At 33.8% G+C, this 15,437-nt stretch overlaps 2 protein-coding genes across 3 annotated transcripts in view; one reads left to right on the top strand and one right to left on the bottom strand.

Moving 5' to 3' along the window:
* LOC130052814 (uncharacterized) overlaps positions 1-6,405 on the bottom strand; it is a 60,758-nt gene extending 54,353 nt beyond the window's left edge. The window contains exon 1 of one of the 2 annotated variants that reach the window (XM_056158864.1): positions 6,323-6,405. The gene's annotated coding sequence lies outside the window, so the exon portion shown is untranslated. The remainder of the gene's footprint in view (positions 1-6,322) is intronic. The other variant, XM_056158867.1, reaches the window with a different exon arrangement.
* Positions 3,641-4,303, top strand: LOC130053642 (uncharacterized). Its single transcript, XM_056161012.1, has one exon. It carries the CDS (start codon positions 3,641-3,643, stop codon positions 4,301-4,303), a length of 663 nt encoding a protein of 220 aa, XP_056016987.1.
* Positions 6,406-15,437: the final 9,032 nt, after the last annotated feature.

The following is a 15,437-nucleotide window of genomic DNA, read 5'->3' as shown; positions in this document are numbered from 1 at the left end:
TCTATGCCGGCTTGATTAGATCGCGTCGTATACGTACATTTAATGACAGAGTGAAATTTCAGTGTTTTTATTGAAGAAAATATGTGGTTGTCATAGACAAAAAACTCCGTACTTTTATCGTGTCCAGAGTTAAATGTCGCACTTTTAAAGGTATTTTGTTGATTAGGAATATGCATTGATTGATCACTATTTTACGATCAAGTGTTGCATCTATATATTTTGGAAAATGAACTATACGTGATGGCTGGTCGAGGGGTTGGGGAAAGGGTGGGTGCTTTGATCAGTCCGCTACTAAAGTTTTCCTAGTAATGAAGACAGTATTAGTTCTTCATTGTAAAATCTATTTCCAATATCAACCGTAACTATTTCAACTCCAGTAAAGCTTCCACCAAATACTACAACAAACAACAAATCATCGATACATAAATGTTCGAGATTATGTCTCTAGGTAGTGTCAAAAATAACAACGAAATCTTTCTTTGGAAGCGGAAGACCATAATGATAACAGAGATAACAATGAGGTATTCAGTTGGAAGCGGAGGACCTGAATTACAGTAAACAAAAAACCCATATATACTAGACTAGATAGGTTAGGGTCAATGGCTTATGATCTCGTGTCTGACGAAGCGTAACGTGTAGAATTTAATAGGGTAGTTTGTTAATTGGGAATACAAAATGACTGACTAGTGGGACCACTATTTTTTTTTATTTAAGTAGTGTCAAGAACAACGAAATATTCCATTGGAAACGGAAGACCTTAATGATATCTTATTCAGGTTTCCATTTGGGAGCAGAAGACCTTAATTACAAGACTTGTTCGGTTAGGGTCAATGTGTTATGTTGTCGTGTCCGACGAAGCGTAACGACTAGGATTTAAAAGGATAGTTTGTTAATTGGGAATACACAATGACTGACCAGTTGGGCCACTATATTTTTTTTTTATATCCGAACTAAACATCGTGTGATTATTTCCTGTACATATATGAAGTATTGAAATTGTACATTGTATAGAATATCAGGGACTAAGTAGAGTGATTGATCAGTATTTTCCGTTCAAGTGCCATTTCTATCTGGTTAAAACGAGCCTTTTGTCAATTTTGGACCATAAATCCTGCAGGAGGAGGGGTGGCTTCTGCTCCTCCGCCGCTAAAGTTTTTTGTTTTTTTTTAAATTTCAAAATATTCAAAAATAAACACCGCACGATTATCTATTCTAAATATTTAAATTATTCAAAATGTTAACGTTGTCTATTTCAACTTTCAATATAGTTAGGAAGCTAAGTGAATAACGCTGAATATTACCGCAGATATCCATTGACTTCATTTACCTAATTATTATAGATCAACACAATTATATTTATACGTTTACTTAAAAAAAAAGTGGCGGATCCAGGGGGTTAAATTGCAATATGAGTACTTTACTTTTGAAGAAGAAAAAAATAGAAAACCCAAACAAATAGAAACTCCAAATAAACAATGAAACATACTAGTAAAGATCACAGGAATTAATCACGTACAAAATCAGTATCTAGGTAGTATTAGTGGGTTAGTGTCTGACGAAGCGTAACGGTCAGGACTCAATGGTGAAGTTCGTTAATTGGAATTACACAATGACTGACCAGTGCTTTACATTCAAGGGTAAAAATGGGCCACTTGTCAATTCTAGAAATTGAATTGTGCGAGGGAGAGGGGGATGTTCGCCCTCGGTCATCCACCACTGAAGTTAATAAACATCATATGATGAATTCCTTAACATGTATATATGTAAAGTATTCAAAATGTTAACATTATATCTACTTGTATTTTAACTTCCAATAATGTTACAATGATAGATGAGTACCGCTGTTATAGGCATCACCAAAATTATCTAGCTAGTGGCGGATCCAGAGGGGTAAGAAGTAGGCATAAAATCGTGATAACAGTACTTTGCTTTTGGAATAATGATAAATAAACCCTGACAAGACAACCCTGATATATATATAAATGTCCGTGATCATAGAAATGTATCACATAAAAAATCGATGACTAAGTGGAATAACAATTAATTGTCAATGATAACAGGTTTTCATTGCGAAGCAGACCTTAATTACAATAAACAAGTACATCCATACATACAAGACTAGTTCGGATATGTTGTCATGTCTGACGAACCGTAACGAGTAGGATTTAAAAGGGTAGTTTGTTAATTGGGAATACACAATGACTGACCAGTGTCCCCACTACATTTTTTTTTTAAATTTCCGAACTAAACATCGTGTGACTGTTTATACCACACAGATATGAAATATTCAAATTGTACATTGTAGAATACCAGGGACTAAGTAGAGTTACAATGGGAGTAGTTTTTTTAATTGGAAGTACACAATGACTGACCAATATTTTCCGTTTGAAAGTGCCATTTCTATCTGGTCAAAACGAGCCTTTTGTCAATTTTGGACCATAAATTCTGCAGGAAGAGGGATGGCTTCCGCCCCTCCGCCTCTAAAGTTGTTTTTCTAATTTCAAAATATTAAAAAATAATCCTCGCATGATTATGTATCCTAGATATTTAAAGTATTCGAAATGTTAACGTTGTTTATTTCAACTTTCAAAATGATTAGGCATAATAGGTTTAATCATAATTGATTAATGATTAATATTAGGAAGCTAATATTAAGTGAATAACGCTAAATATTACCGCAGATATCCATTGACTTCATTTACCTAATTAGTAGATCAACACAATACGTCTACCTAATAACTGGCGGTTCCAGGGGGTTAAACTGCAATATCAATACTTTGCTCTTGAAGAAGAAGAAGAAGAAGAAGGGGGAAAAACCAAACAAATAAAAACTCCAAATAAGCAATGAAACATACGAGTAAAGATCATAGGAATTTATCACGTACAAAACAACTCACGACTAAGTAGTGTCAGTGGCAACATAACGGTCTGTATTCAATGATGAAGTTTGTTTATTAGAAATACACAATGACTGATCAGTGTTTTACGTTCAAGGGTAATGTCTATCTGGTCAAAATGGGCCGCTTGTCAATATTAGAAATTGAATTGTGCGAAGTAGGGGTGGGGTGTCGTTCTCGGTTATCCACCACTAAAGTTAATAAACATCATAACATCATATGATGAAGGCATGCCTTTTTATATATATATATATATATATATATATATATATATATATATATATAGTATTCAAAATGTTTACATTATATCTACATTTATTTTAACTTTCAATAAGTTAGAATGATAGGTGAATACATGTACCGCTGTTATAGGCATCACCAGAATTAATTTAGCTAGTGGCGGATCCAGGGGGTATTATAAGAAGTAGGTATAAAATCGTTGTAACGTTACATGTACTTTGCTTTTTGAACACTGATAAATAAATCAGATAATCCTGATATATAAATGTCCGAAATCATAGAAATGTATCACAATACAAAATCGTTGACTAAGTAGTGTCAATGGATTGATTTAAGGTTTCATGTCCAACGAAGCGTAACAATTATGATTTACGAGGGTAGATTGTTAATTAATTGGGAGTACACAATGACTGAACAGTGCTTTACATTCAATAGTCGTGTATATCTGGTCATTACGTGGCTGGGGAAATAATTAGTACTATGCGTGCTCCAAAACCAAGATCATGAAGGTCAATACCATATCAGAGGAACCAATCTCCTTAAATGGCACAAACATCGAAGATGTCACCAACTTCCCATACCTAGGAAGTAAGATCACCACTGATGGGGATTCAGAGGCAGATGTACAAGCTCGTATTTCTAAAGCCACAGGAGCGTATGCTGCTCTGCGGAACATCTGGAGGTCAACAAAGTTTAGCACCAACACCAAAATTAAGATCTTCAAGAGCAACGTGCTTGGGGTCCTACTATATGGTGCTGAATCTTGGAAAGTAACCAAGTCTATTTCCAACAAGCTGGATGTATTTCAGACCCGATGTCTCCGCAGAATATTGTGCATCTTCTGGCCTAACACCATCTCAAATGACGAACTGTACAAAAGGACAAACACCACTCCTCTATCCCAGACGACCAGAAAGAGAAAATGGCTGTGGATAGGACATGTATGCAAAATGTACCCAAATTCCATCCCAAGGGTAGCTTTGAAATGGTCACCAACTGGCAAGAGAAAGAGAGGAAGACCAAGAGAGACCTGGAGAAGATCGGTGGAGAAAGAAATGAAAGATAACAACTGGAGTTGGGGACAGGTCCAAAAATGGGCGAAAGACAGACCAACATGGAAGTCTCTGGTGACGGCCTTATGTGCTGACAAGCACGAAGAGGACTAAGTAAGTAAGTAGTGAGGGATGGGAATGGGACGGGGGATCCGCCCATTCGCCACTGAAGTTATAATTTGAAAAATAAACATCGTACAATCAAATTAAAATCAGATCCTCGATCCGCTCCTTTTTTTTTCGTGTAGCGACAAGAAAAAAAAAAAGAGGAGCGGATCGAGGATCTGATTTTAATCAGATTGAAACATCGTATAGTTAAATTCTTTTGCGTATACAAGGTATTCAAAATATTAACGTCATCTATTTTATCATCCAATGAAATTAAAATGATAAGTGAAGACTGTTGTAACCACACAACTTGTGTAACTAATTAGTGGCGGATCTCGGGGTTAATACATTTGTAAGTAGACCTAAAAATTTGCGATAACATTGCTTTGCTTTATGAGTAAAAAAGTCTACAATATTCATAAAACATTGATACACAAATGTCGAAAATCATAGAAGTTTATCACTATAAAATCGCTCGAGATGTTTAGAACACTTAGAGCCGAACTTCCCTAGAGTCGAGACGTCTGTTAACCGTTTATTCGGACACGCCTGTCAAAGTCTTTTCGACGCTTAAGGTAATGGTAGCAATCGGAGAAAGTACTTTGACTTGAGAATGAATACGATTGTAGAAGGGAGGGAAAGATGGACCGAAGCATGCATTTTGTAAAACGATTCTTGTGTTGTTAAATAATCGAGAATCTTATTTGAGATGTCTGATTCGGTTCACTAAACAACTTAGCATCACCTAGCAGAGTTCATCTTTCACCGTAAGCACTTAACACTAATTTTAGAATATGTAAACAAGTTGTAAGCTAGGCCTATTCCGTAATTCAACAACATATCGCAGGAACTGGTAATTTAATATGTAGTAATAATACCGCTACCCTTTATAAAACCACAAGGATGGTGGGTGACGATAATTTTAAGAACTATTTTGAAACGAAGTTTTGAGTGAAGTATCAGCCCTTGTAGGTCCCCCCCCCCCCCCCCCCCAATAGCAGCTGATTAGGGGATGGTACGGTATATACCCACACTATTATTAATACACTGACAAAATTACCGGTTCCTGTGAACATATTTTAACACCTGACGACATATGAAGGGTTGTGAATAGTGAATGTGAGCAACTGCATGTGAATGCACGGGCAATGGAAGTTGATGTAAATAGATACATGTAGTATGTGCATGTATATATATTTATACATGCACATACTATATATTTACATTAACTTACAGTGCCCATGTGTGAATGAGTATTTCATAGTGTTCTTGTCTGCTTGTTGCAATAATATAATCCCGTCCAATTTTATATGGATATTTTTGTGCAAGGGTTATATGTATACAATTAAAATTGCATGGGGAAAAGTTTAGTAATGCAGAGCTCTAATATCCTTTATTATCTCTCATGTTTTTTAGACATTTATTCACAAACACATAGGCCTACACATAAGAGTTTATAATTACTATATATATTTAAAAATTAATGTCATGCCTTGGCTTTTAAGTACATTTTAAGAATCATGACAAACAACACTTTTTAAGATACAATTTTCTGTTTTATTGTTATATTCATGGAATAAAAATCCCATCCTGTGTTTTATTTGGGATATCTATTCCCATTCATGCTCAAATAGGATATTTACTGCCATTTCATGTTTATTTTGGGACATTTCCTCCTATGGGACATTGTATCCCATATTAAGTTTAAATATGGGAGTTAAAATCCTATGGGAGAAATTATATTTTTTCTCCCATAGGATTTTTGGTGGGAGTGAAAATCCCCCAAGTGGGATTAAAAATCCCTCCAAAATCCCATGGGATTTTTTGATTTCAGGTGAAATATCTTAAAAACTACAATAGGTACAAGTGTAAATGTTGGTGCATGTCTTGTGAACATAAAATCCCATCTTTTTTTGTAAAGGGTTTATTTGTATCCTTAATAAAAGGGTTGGCGAAACTCCGGACTTTTGTCGTGTCCAGAGTTAAATGTCGCACTGTTTATATATTGTGACTAGCAAATCTGACCTTTATAAATCCCGCATAGACAGGCGAACAGTTCCTATGTTATGTATATAACGCAATTTGAATCTCCTAAATTATGGAAACACCCCTATGAACAATAAACAACTGGGAAATTCCAGAAATAATCGCACGTCACAGGCATACTATAAAACCTGGCCTGGCCCCATTGGCCTGGCCTGGCCTCAAAATTGGCCTGGCCCCAATTTTGGCCTCTAATTATGCTCCGTCCCAAATTTTGGCCTGGCCTCAAAAGTTGGTCTGACCTCAAATTTGGCCTCTAAAAATTTTGTTGGCCTCAACCCAAATTTTTTTTTTAAATTCAAAAGTTTGATTGATTTCATTGATTTATTATTGGTTTTAGTTTTTCAAAGTCATAGCAGATAGGTGATATGTTTCTGTTGTTTTGTAAATGTGCAAATAATCATGAACTACCACCAATCTGATTGATTTTATTGAAAATCTATTGATCAGTTAATCAATCATTTTCTTTTATCTGTACGTACTAGTACACACTAAAACAGATTGCACAACTAATGAAAAAAATGGCATATTGATTTTTTTTCTCAGAATTATGATTGATTTCATTGATTTATTATTGGTTTTAGTTTTTCAAAGTTGTAAAAATAAAATGATTATGTACATTAGAATAAACATGAACTACTACCAATCTGATTGATTTTATTGATTATCCATTGATTAGTTTATTGACAAAATTATTTGCTTTTCCCTTCTTCACTTATGTACTAGTACACCAAAAAGTATACTGATGAAATGATTGACTTATTGATATTTTTGGTATTCAATAGAATTCAATTTGATAGCAATTTACAAATTATAAAAGTATTACAATTGTGGTGTCATTATGATGAATTCGGTTTTAAGATCAGCGGACATTCAGAACAGAGCATGTGGTTTAATGTTTTCAATGTGCAGATACCACACCTTTAGTGTTGCTTGTATAATTTCCAAAGCATGATAAATGACATTTTCAAAAAATCAAAATAAACACAGTGAAATGTTTGCTAGCATAATGATAATAGCCAATGAACTAAAGATTTAAGATATGTATTTTAGTGTTCATTTATCTATACTTTACCCTGAATGAACAATGTAGATTAAAACGGATATGATGTATTATAAATATTTCTTTCTTTATTTCATAATTTTCAATACTCATTGTAAAAGTGACAAGTTCCCATGCTATGAAGGCCTGCCCTGTCAGGATAAAGGGAATATCTATCACCATATTAAAAGATAGTGATGAAAACTTTTGCTGAAGTTGGAAATTCCATTATACAGAAACAATGGAGCAGTCCAACATTTGCAAATAGGGTGTGTTTGATACAACAGAAGATTTTGATAAGTAACTCATTTTATGATTGTGCCTGAACTAAACAAGGTATACAAAACTGTCTGTCGAAATTTTCAAAATTGTGATTTTTTTTCTGGTTTTGTGATAAAGCAACAGTAAAACAGAACTAATTACAATTATTACATTGAATCTGTCCACCTTCTTCTTATTTTATATCAAAGCCTGCATTAATTAGTTAACAAAAAAAATCATTGTACCTTTATCTAACCACTACAGCAGTATATCTAAGCAAATATCAGATACATGTAATACTCATACTATTGTCTTATAATGAAGAAAAAAGATTTATGCATCTACAAATTCACAAAGTGGAGCTTTAATTTTGTGCTTTACTTCTTAACGTTTTTCATTCTGATAATTATTGAAACGAAACGTTCTGTGCAAAGCTGTGTGACATTTCAAACCGTATATCATAGATTAACCTCAACCTTGACTTCCTGTCAAGAACCCTACTGTAGAAAAATATGTTGTAAATGATCTGATATCCCATTACAGTACTAGTGTCACATGTTTATTTCAAATAGTTTAACCAGATATGAATATCCTTAATTTATCAAAGTTGTAGTTTCAATCTGTATGATTTATGGTAGTATTTTTATACCTAGATATCAAACTCATTGTTCTTATCAATGAGAGTGACTAAGGCGGTACACTACATTGCAGTGTGTGAAGTGTGATGATTCATCATTAAACTATAGTGTGAATTTGTTCTTTAAATTCATTATCAATAAGTGAAATGGATCATTAGTAAAATGAGAGTTTTCAATGTGCATATTTACAAAACAACACAAACATATCATTTATGTTCAACAATTTCGAAAATCAAAACCAATAATAAAATAATGAAATCAATCATAATTCAGGAAAAAAACAATAAGACAATAATTTCATTAGTTCGGTATACTTTTTTTGCTGTGTAATAGTGCATAAGTTAGGAAGGGAAAAATTGTTTAATCAATAAATTGATCAACATATATTCAATAAAATCAATCAGATTGGTGGTAGTTCATGATTATTTTAATGTGCACATTCACAAAACAACAGAAACATATCATTCATGTTCAACAATTTTGAAAATACAAAACCAATAATAAATCAATGAAATTAATCATTATTCTGAAGAAAAAAATCAATACGCCAATCGTTTCATTAGTTGTGTATACGTTTTTGGATGATGGGAAAAGTAAATGATTTGATCAATAAACTGATCAATAGATATTTAATAAAATCAATCAGATTGATGGTAGTTCACGATTATTTTAAAGTGCACATTTACAAAACAACAGAAACATATCATTTATCTGCTACATGACTGAAAAACGTAAGCCAATAATAAATCAATGAGTTCGATCAAAATTTTGAATAAAAATTTTTTTTTGGTTGAGGCCAAAATTTTTTTTGAGGCCAGGCCAACTTTTGAGGCCAGGCCAAAATTTGGGATGGAGCATAAGTAGAGGCCAAAATTGGGGCCATGCCAATTTTGAGGCCAGGCCAGGCCAATGGGGCCAGGCCAGGTTTTATAGTATGCCCACAACCGGTGTTCAACGTCTCCTCGAACGCAATGCAGCATACATCCAGTCACCACTTATTGTCTTCCTTTATATTTAACCATTACACCTTTAAATTGGCATATAATCAATTTAATTATGCACAGTAACTCTATCCACCCGACCTGAACACACAGCCAGTTTTGTTGTTGTTTTTATTGTTCCGTGTAGGTATTCGTAAGCACTATTTCAAAAACGTTAATTCAAACTATTGATGAGAGAAACTGACTGTTTTTCTATTTTAAAATCACAATTGAATGATAAGAAATCTATCTTATAATTCTTTATTTGATGCATTATCAAACGTAAAATTGGACGGAAAACTTTTTTAGCTGCGCGCATTGATGAAGTTTCCCGTCCTATTTTTCGTTTGATACATGCATCAAATAAAGAATTATAAGTTTCATTTCTTATATCCAAGGATGTTTGTCTTCTCCGTACAACTGGTTATAAATATGACTGGAGACAGAAAGCAGATTTTTGTAGGGATGATTAAAGTGCGATTGAGGCGCACCTGCGCGTCTGAATTCAACCGAAAGCAATATTTAGCAGCTGTCTGCAGTGGGAAATGGAACCCACGTTTTTGAACCATTCAAAGGTTTTAGAAGGCAGGTATTCATGAAATTAGATACTTCATTTATTATGACAGAATATCAGTAGTTTCAATAACAAAATCCATATTGACTTCTATCTCAATGTTAATGCTATTAGGGTCCGTGAGTCATGTATTAGCTAATCTTAGATTATGTAATCCAGTCCGATATATGCACTGTTGGTACATGTACATAACATGTTTTAAAAAATTGTGATTTTCAACAAACACACTCTAAGTTACCATTGGTATAAAAGTCACCCCCTTTTTCTACGGTTACCAGTGCTGATCAGTTGTCATCCTGTGCTTAAAAATATAACACAGGATTTCCGGCAGCAGCGACTCTGAATTGAAGACAACTAAATCTCCATCAAAAAATGTCAAATTTGCACAGCAGGTGCCCGTTTCATTCATCAATAGTATACCCCATGCACACAGCGATCGGAGCAAGATAATTGACGTAACTGGTGATTTACTTTCCCTTGGGTCTATCGTGATTTCTGCCTGTTTCATCAGTGAAATATGAGGCGCGTGTGGTATTTTTAAATTGAAATAACTTTGTAGAAAATCAAGATATTTCCACAAAAATTGTTTTATTAGAAAGAAGAATGATGAAATGTGCTATTTCAATCACTTATTAATCCTAAATTTATCTATACCTTTATTTTTAAATCGCTAATCATTTCAAATTTCATATGAGTGAGATCTTTGGTTTTGTGAAAAAAATACTCACGGGTGATTAGTGTTTCAGATAATGTCTCCTAATCTTACAGGGGTTGTGCGTATTCAACCTTTCTTCAAAGCAGAGGTAACACATTAAGAAAAAATACTGGTTAAAACAAATAAATAAGACTAAAGTCTGACTGGATACTATGACGTTTCAAAACGTGTACACAAATCATACAGAAATCATCCATGTAACATATTACAAAAAAATTAAGCTAAAACATTTCCTAAATTTTGGTTCTAAAGAAGATGTAGGCCAAATATCAAGGGCGCTATGTATAGTGACGTTGAATTGCAAGTGCTCAAAATGCTCAAAACGGTAAGAATATCTATTGACAAACTTAATATGCAGGACAGAACACAAATTTATAGTCAACGCTTTAGAAGCATGCAACAGAATTATGGCCTACGCCGTCAGAGCCTTGATATCCTGCTAAGGAGGGGACTGTCGTAAATCGTGCCAGAAATATTACTTCACGTGTTGGGCCCTTAAAACGAATAATTTGAAATCTTCCGTGTTAAGGAGACATTTTGATGTTCATATGAGTGACCTTGACGGGCATTCACCATGAATTATCTGAATTTCTCTTTAGGACATGACTTAAAACAAAAAATCTAAACTCTATGCAGAAATATGAAATATCTTAATTGGGTTAATTTACAATAGGGACATTAAATCAAGAAGTCACAGAGTTATTTATGATGCTTATGAATGCCAAGGAAAGTCCATCTAACAGTTGCGGAAGACAGGAGGAGTGGGCGGTTATTGTGAAATATGCGTATTGTAAAATCGATGTGAAATTTTGATACGTCTTTTGGATGTATTAAGTGTTAAAACCCCCGGTGTATGCTATGTAGATGGGTGTTTATACAAATATTTACGATTTCCTAGCTGTGTAAGGCAAAAATACATTGTTGATATGTATTTAGATGTAATTCAAATTGTGAAATTCACAACTTCCTTCAAGGTATCACACCGGTAATTATTTTCACTATATATTACTATAGAGAAGAAAAAATCATTAAAAATCAGTTTACATATTTGATGTGGTATAACGCAGTCAGAAACGTTCTATGTTACCTATCTCGTCTGCCGACACCAGAAAAAGAACACCCTATGGGGCATTTTCGAAAATAAGTTACCCGCAAACAAGACTACCCTCATTTCCACGTGTTTTTCACATGTGTGTAAACAGCCGGAGTGCACCTCAGGAAGTAGCCTCAGCTACCAACTCCAAATAGTTCCTTTGTATATACTTGGTTATTTCTACAAATTACACAAAATTTCCTAATCAGGGGTACAAAAATTAAGAGAAAAGAAGAAGAGGAAATGAGAAAAATCGCGCAAGGAAAAAAATATTTTCTTTAAATATATGGAACTACAATTGACTAAGTTCATTTTGATTGGACAATTACCTGAATCATTGTGAGGTAGTTCAGACAGAGATAAGAAATTATTGACACCCAATTTATCAAAATACAATCTCTAACCGTTACACCGGAGAAGCTTTCTGCAGCGTAACGGTTAGAGAATATCTGATTTTGATTAGATTGTTGTGACACCATAATATATATTCTCTTGAAAGAAATTGTGTGGATTGCAAACAATTATAAGCAGAGGCAGACATTTGTTGCTTACTGGGTGAAACATCTTTAGGCTCACTCAAAAGGTTACCTGGGAATTAAAACTGGGTAAAATTCATGCAAGGCATGTCGATAAATGTTTTTAAAAATGAGTTTATTAGCAGTGCAGAATATGCTGCTTAATGTCTCTACAGTTTTAGTTTTCATGAAACAAAGCGACGTGTAGACTGATTAAGTACATGTATGCTCCATTTAGACCGAACTGTTTCTCCATAGCTGCTCCTTGAGTAATATTTCCCCTGCTAAGAAACTGATTTCTTGAATTATTGTTTACCAAGAAAGTTAACTCTAGAGTGCCATTATCAAAATACTGCTTTCATCGAGTATTATAAAGTTTTACAGTAGACATTTTTATAATGTAAATAACTGTTGCCAAAAAATTGATACTCTGGCCTATGCCAAGGTACTGATTCAGGAGTTCACCCCAAAGTTTATTTTTCATTTCAAATGATCAAAATCTACAGTCTTGTATGTTTAAAAGGTTTTCCAAAAATAAGGTTATATATCATGACAAAAGCTCATTATAGAGAATTCATACTATGTTTTAAAAAACAAAAATTGAGGTGTGTTGTTGTTTATGAATTTTTCAATATAAATGGATATCAATCCACGTTTATCATATATATGTGACATTTCAAGTATTCTTTAGGTAAAATGCGTCATCAAAATTTGTGACTACTATTATACAAAATTTAGATTCTTTAAATTACAAAATTAACATTTCACTAGTTTGTTTTGTATGCATATCAAAAAGACTCGAGTGTTTGTTTACATAACACAGAATTAAAGCTAAAATATTGCCCTTATCCTTGCATCCAGAATGTCCAAATTTTGGTTGTGAACATTAAATGAGTAATATGTTTAGTTTTTAACATCAAACCTGATAAATGTCTTTTCAAAAACCGTGAACCAGTCCCTTTAAGTAAAATTAAAATTTGATATTGATTACGGTTGACAACAACAGGTTAGGTAAGACTACAACATACGTAATAAACATTTTGCTTTAAATACTTTAAATATGAAAAAAAAAATCAATTCAATAATGAACTACAGTTTGAACTATGAGGCAGTACTCTAATAAGGTGAAAATCATGAAACCTTTATTATAGAGAAATATAGTAACCTACATAGTATAATCACATGTAGAAATAGTTTACTAATTAATCTACCTTATAGTTCTTAAGGACAGAATCTCACACGCTTACTCTGTTGGCCTAGTCTACAAATGTGTGGTAGTTACAGATGACGCTGACCGTGGTGATATTTTATTTCAAACTATGGATAAAACTTTTCTCTACCTTGCAGTAAAAAAAAACCGTTTTGCTCTATACCTTTCTTTATTATCTTTTCATTAATTGCAATCACCTACAATACATCCACAGAATGGAGCAACCCGCATACTTTTATAAAACCTTATTAGCAATGATCTCTTATTGATGTTATGGTAAAAAAGGAAAAGTTGTCAATCCACTGATTGCCTTTTGACTTACTTGTTTGATAGGTTTGGTGGAAATGTAGGCAATTAGATGATACATAATAGCATGTACTTTCATGGCCATAAAACCAGAAACCTGGAAGATGAATTAAATATTGTAGGCCTCTAGTTCTGTTACTATAATGATAATCCGCACACAGCTAGTAATATAGGTATCAACACATCACCGCAAGTTACATTCCCTACTCTTGTAACGCATCGATTTAGTGTACCTTCTAAAGAAATAAAGCTTACGGCGGGAGTGATCGGTCAACAGGGAATGCTTACTCTTCCTAGGCACCTAATGCCACCTCTGGTATGTCCAGGGGGTCCGTGTTTGCCCTACTTATAATTTGATATTTTGATGGGATTTATGAGATTGATCACTGTTTGTCATCACCTTTTCATTACTGTTCGTTATCTTCATATTTTTCTGAACATAGTTTAAGGTTCATGAGATATGGATTACATTATTCCCTAAGAAATCCATGAAAACTGAGCCCTCAAGAAATCGAATGATTCCACTGTATGTACGAATAAACAAGTTTTCCTCAACATCACATTTTCCTAGATACAAATGCATAAAGTCAAGCAGCCTGGTTATCATAATGTTTGTAGAGAAATCCCCAATGCTAATCATCAATCGTAATCGCAATTACGTGAAGAGGTATGATGCATTAAATCATGAAGATATATAATTGTCCTTCTTCTCCATGAACTTGTTTGATCAATTACATCTTTAGAGTGTATAACGGAAAGAAATATGGTCTTACCTGACGTCAATCATCATTCAAGGCCCCAAGTTGTAGATATTTTATAACCATGTGAATGCAGCATGGACGATATTGTCTAGACAACATTTTTTATCATAATTAATTCAAGACTGGAAGTGTTTGCATTCATTCATCGATTCCTCTTGCAAACCATACTTGTACGAACATTAGCTTTTAAGGAATATCACGTTTAATGCCATATAATTTTGAGTATTTTTATTTGTGCATCAAAAATAATAAACAAAAGGCTTTACTATAGCGTGTACAACGTTGCTTTGTTCGATAATCTTGTTATGTATATTCGATAATCTTGTGATATCTTGTGATGTATATTCGATAATATTGTGATGTATTTTGTATATTCAATATATTGTGATGTATGTTCAATATATTGTTATGTATGTTCAATATTTTGTGATATATATTCAATATCTTGTTAAGGATATTAAATACTCTTGTGATGTATATTCAATATCTCGTGATGTATATTTGATAATCTTGAGAAGTATTTGTAATAATTGCATTGTGGGTAATGCAAGGTGAAGATAACGAACAGTGATCACATTGGGTCAAATGCTGTCTGACGTGTTTCGTACCGATTGTTAAGCCGTTCTTGGCACACTGATTTTGACTGCGGATAGCTCCGTTTACCTGATCAGGATATAGGGCTCACGGCGGATGTGACCAGTCAACAGGGGATGCTTACTCCTCCTAGGCACCTGATCCCACCTCTCGTGTGTCCAGAGGTCCGTGTTTGCCCAACTATGTATTTTGTATTGCTTATAGGAGTTATGAGATTGATCTTCACCTTGCATCTTTTGAAAGTTCAGTTGAAGTACAACTATAATTACCAAAAGTCAAATACCGCTGTAATAATGAGTCTTACAATAAAAATGTTGTTACAATCTCTGTCAGCTGGCAACAAAACATATTCCTCATGTATCCTACCTAATTATTTGCTGATTCCGTTTTAAACTAAACACAGAAGGA

This window comes from Ostrea edulis, chromosome 3, assembly GCF_947568905.1.
Source record: "Ostrea edulis chromosome 3, xbOstEdul1.1, whole genome shotgun sequence".
Lineage (NCBI taxonomy): Eukaryota > Metazoa > Mollusca > Bivalvia > Ostreida > Ostreidae > Ostrea > Ostrea edulis.
This window is presented reverse-complemented; position numbering and strand designations above follow the sequence as displayed.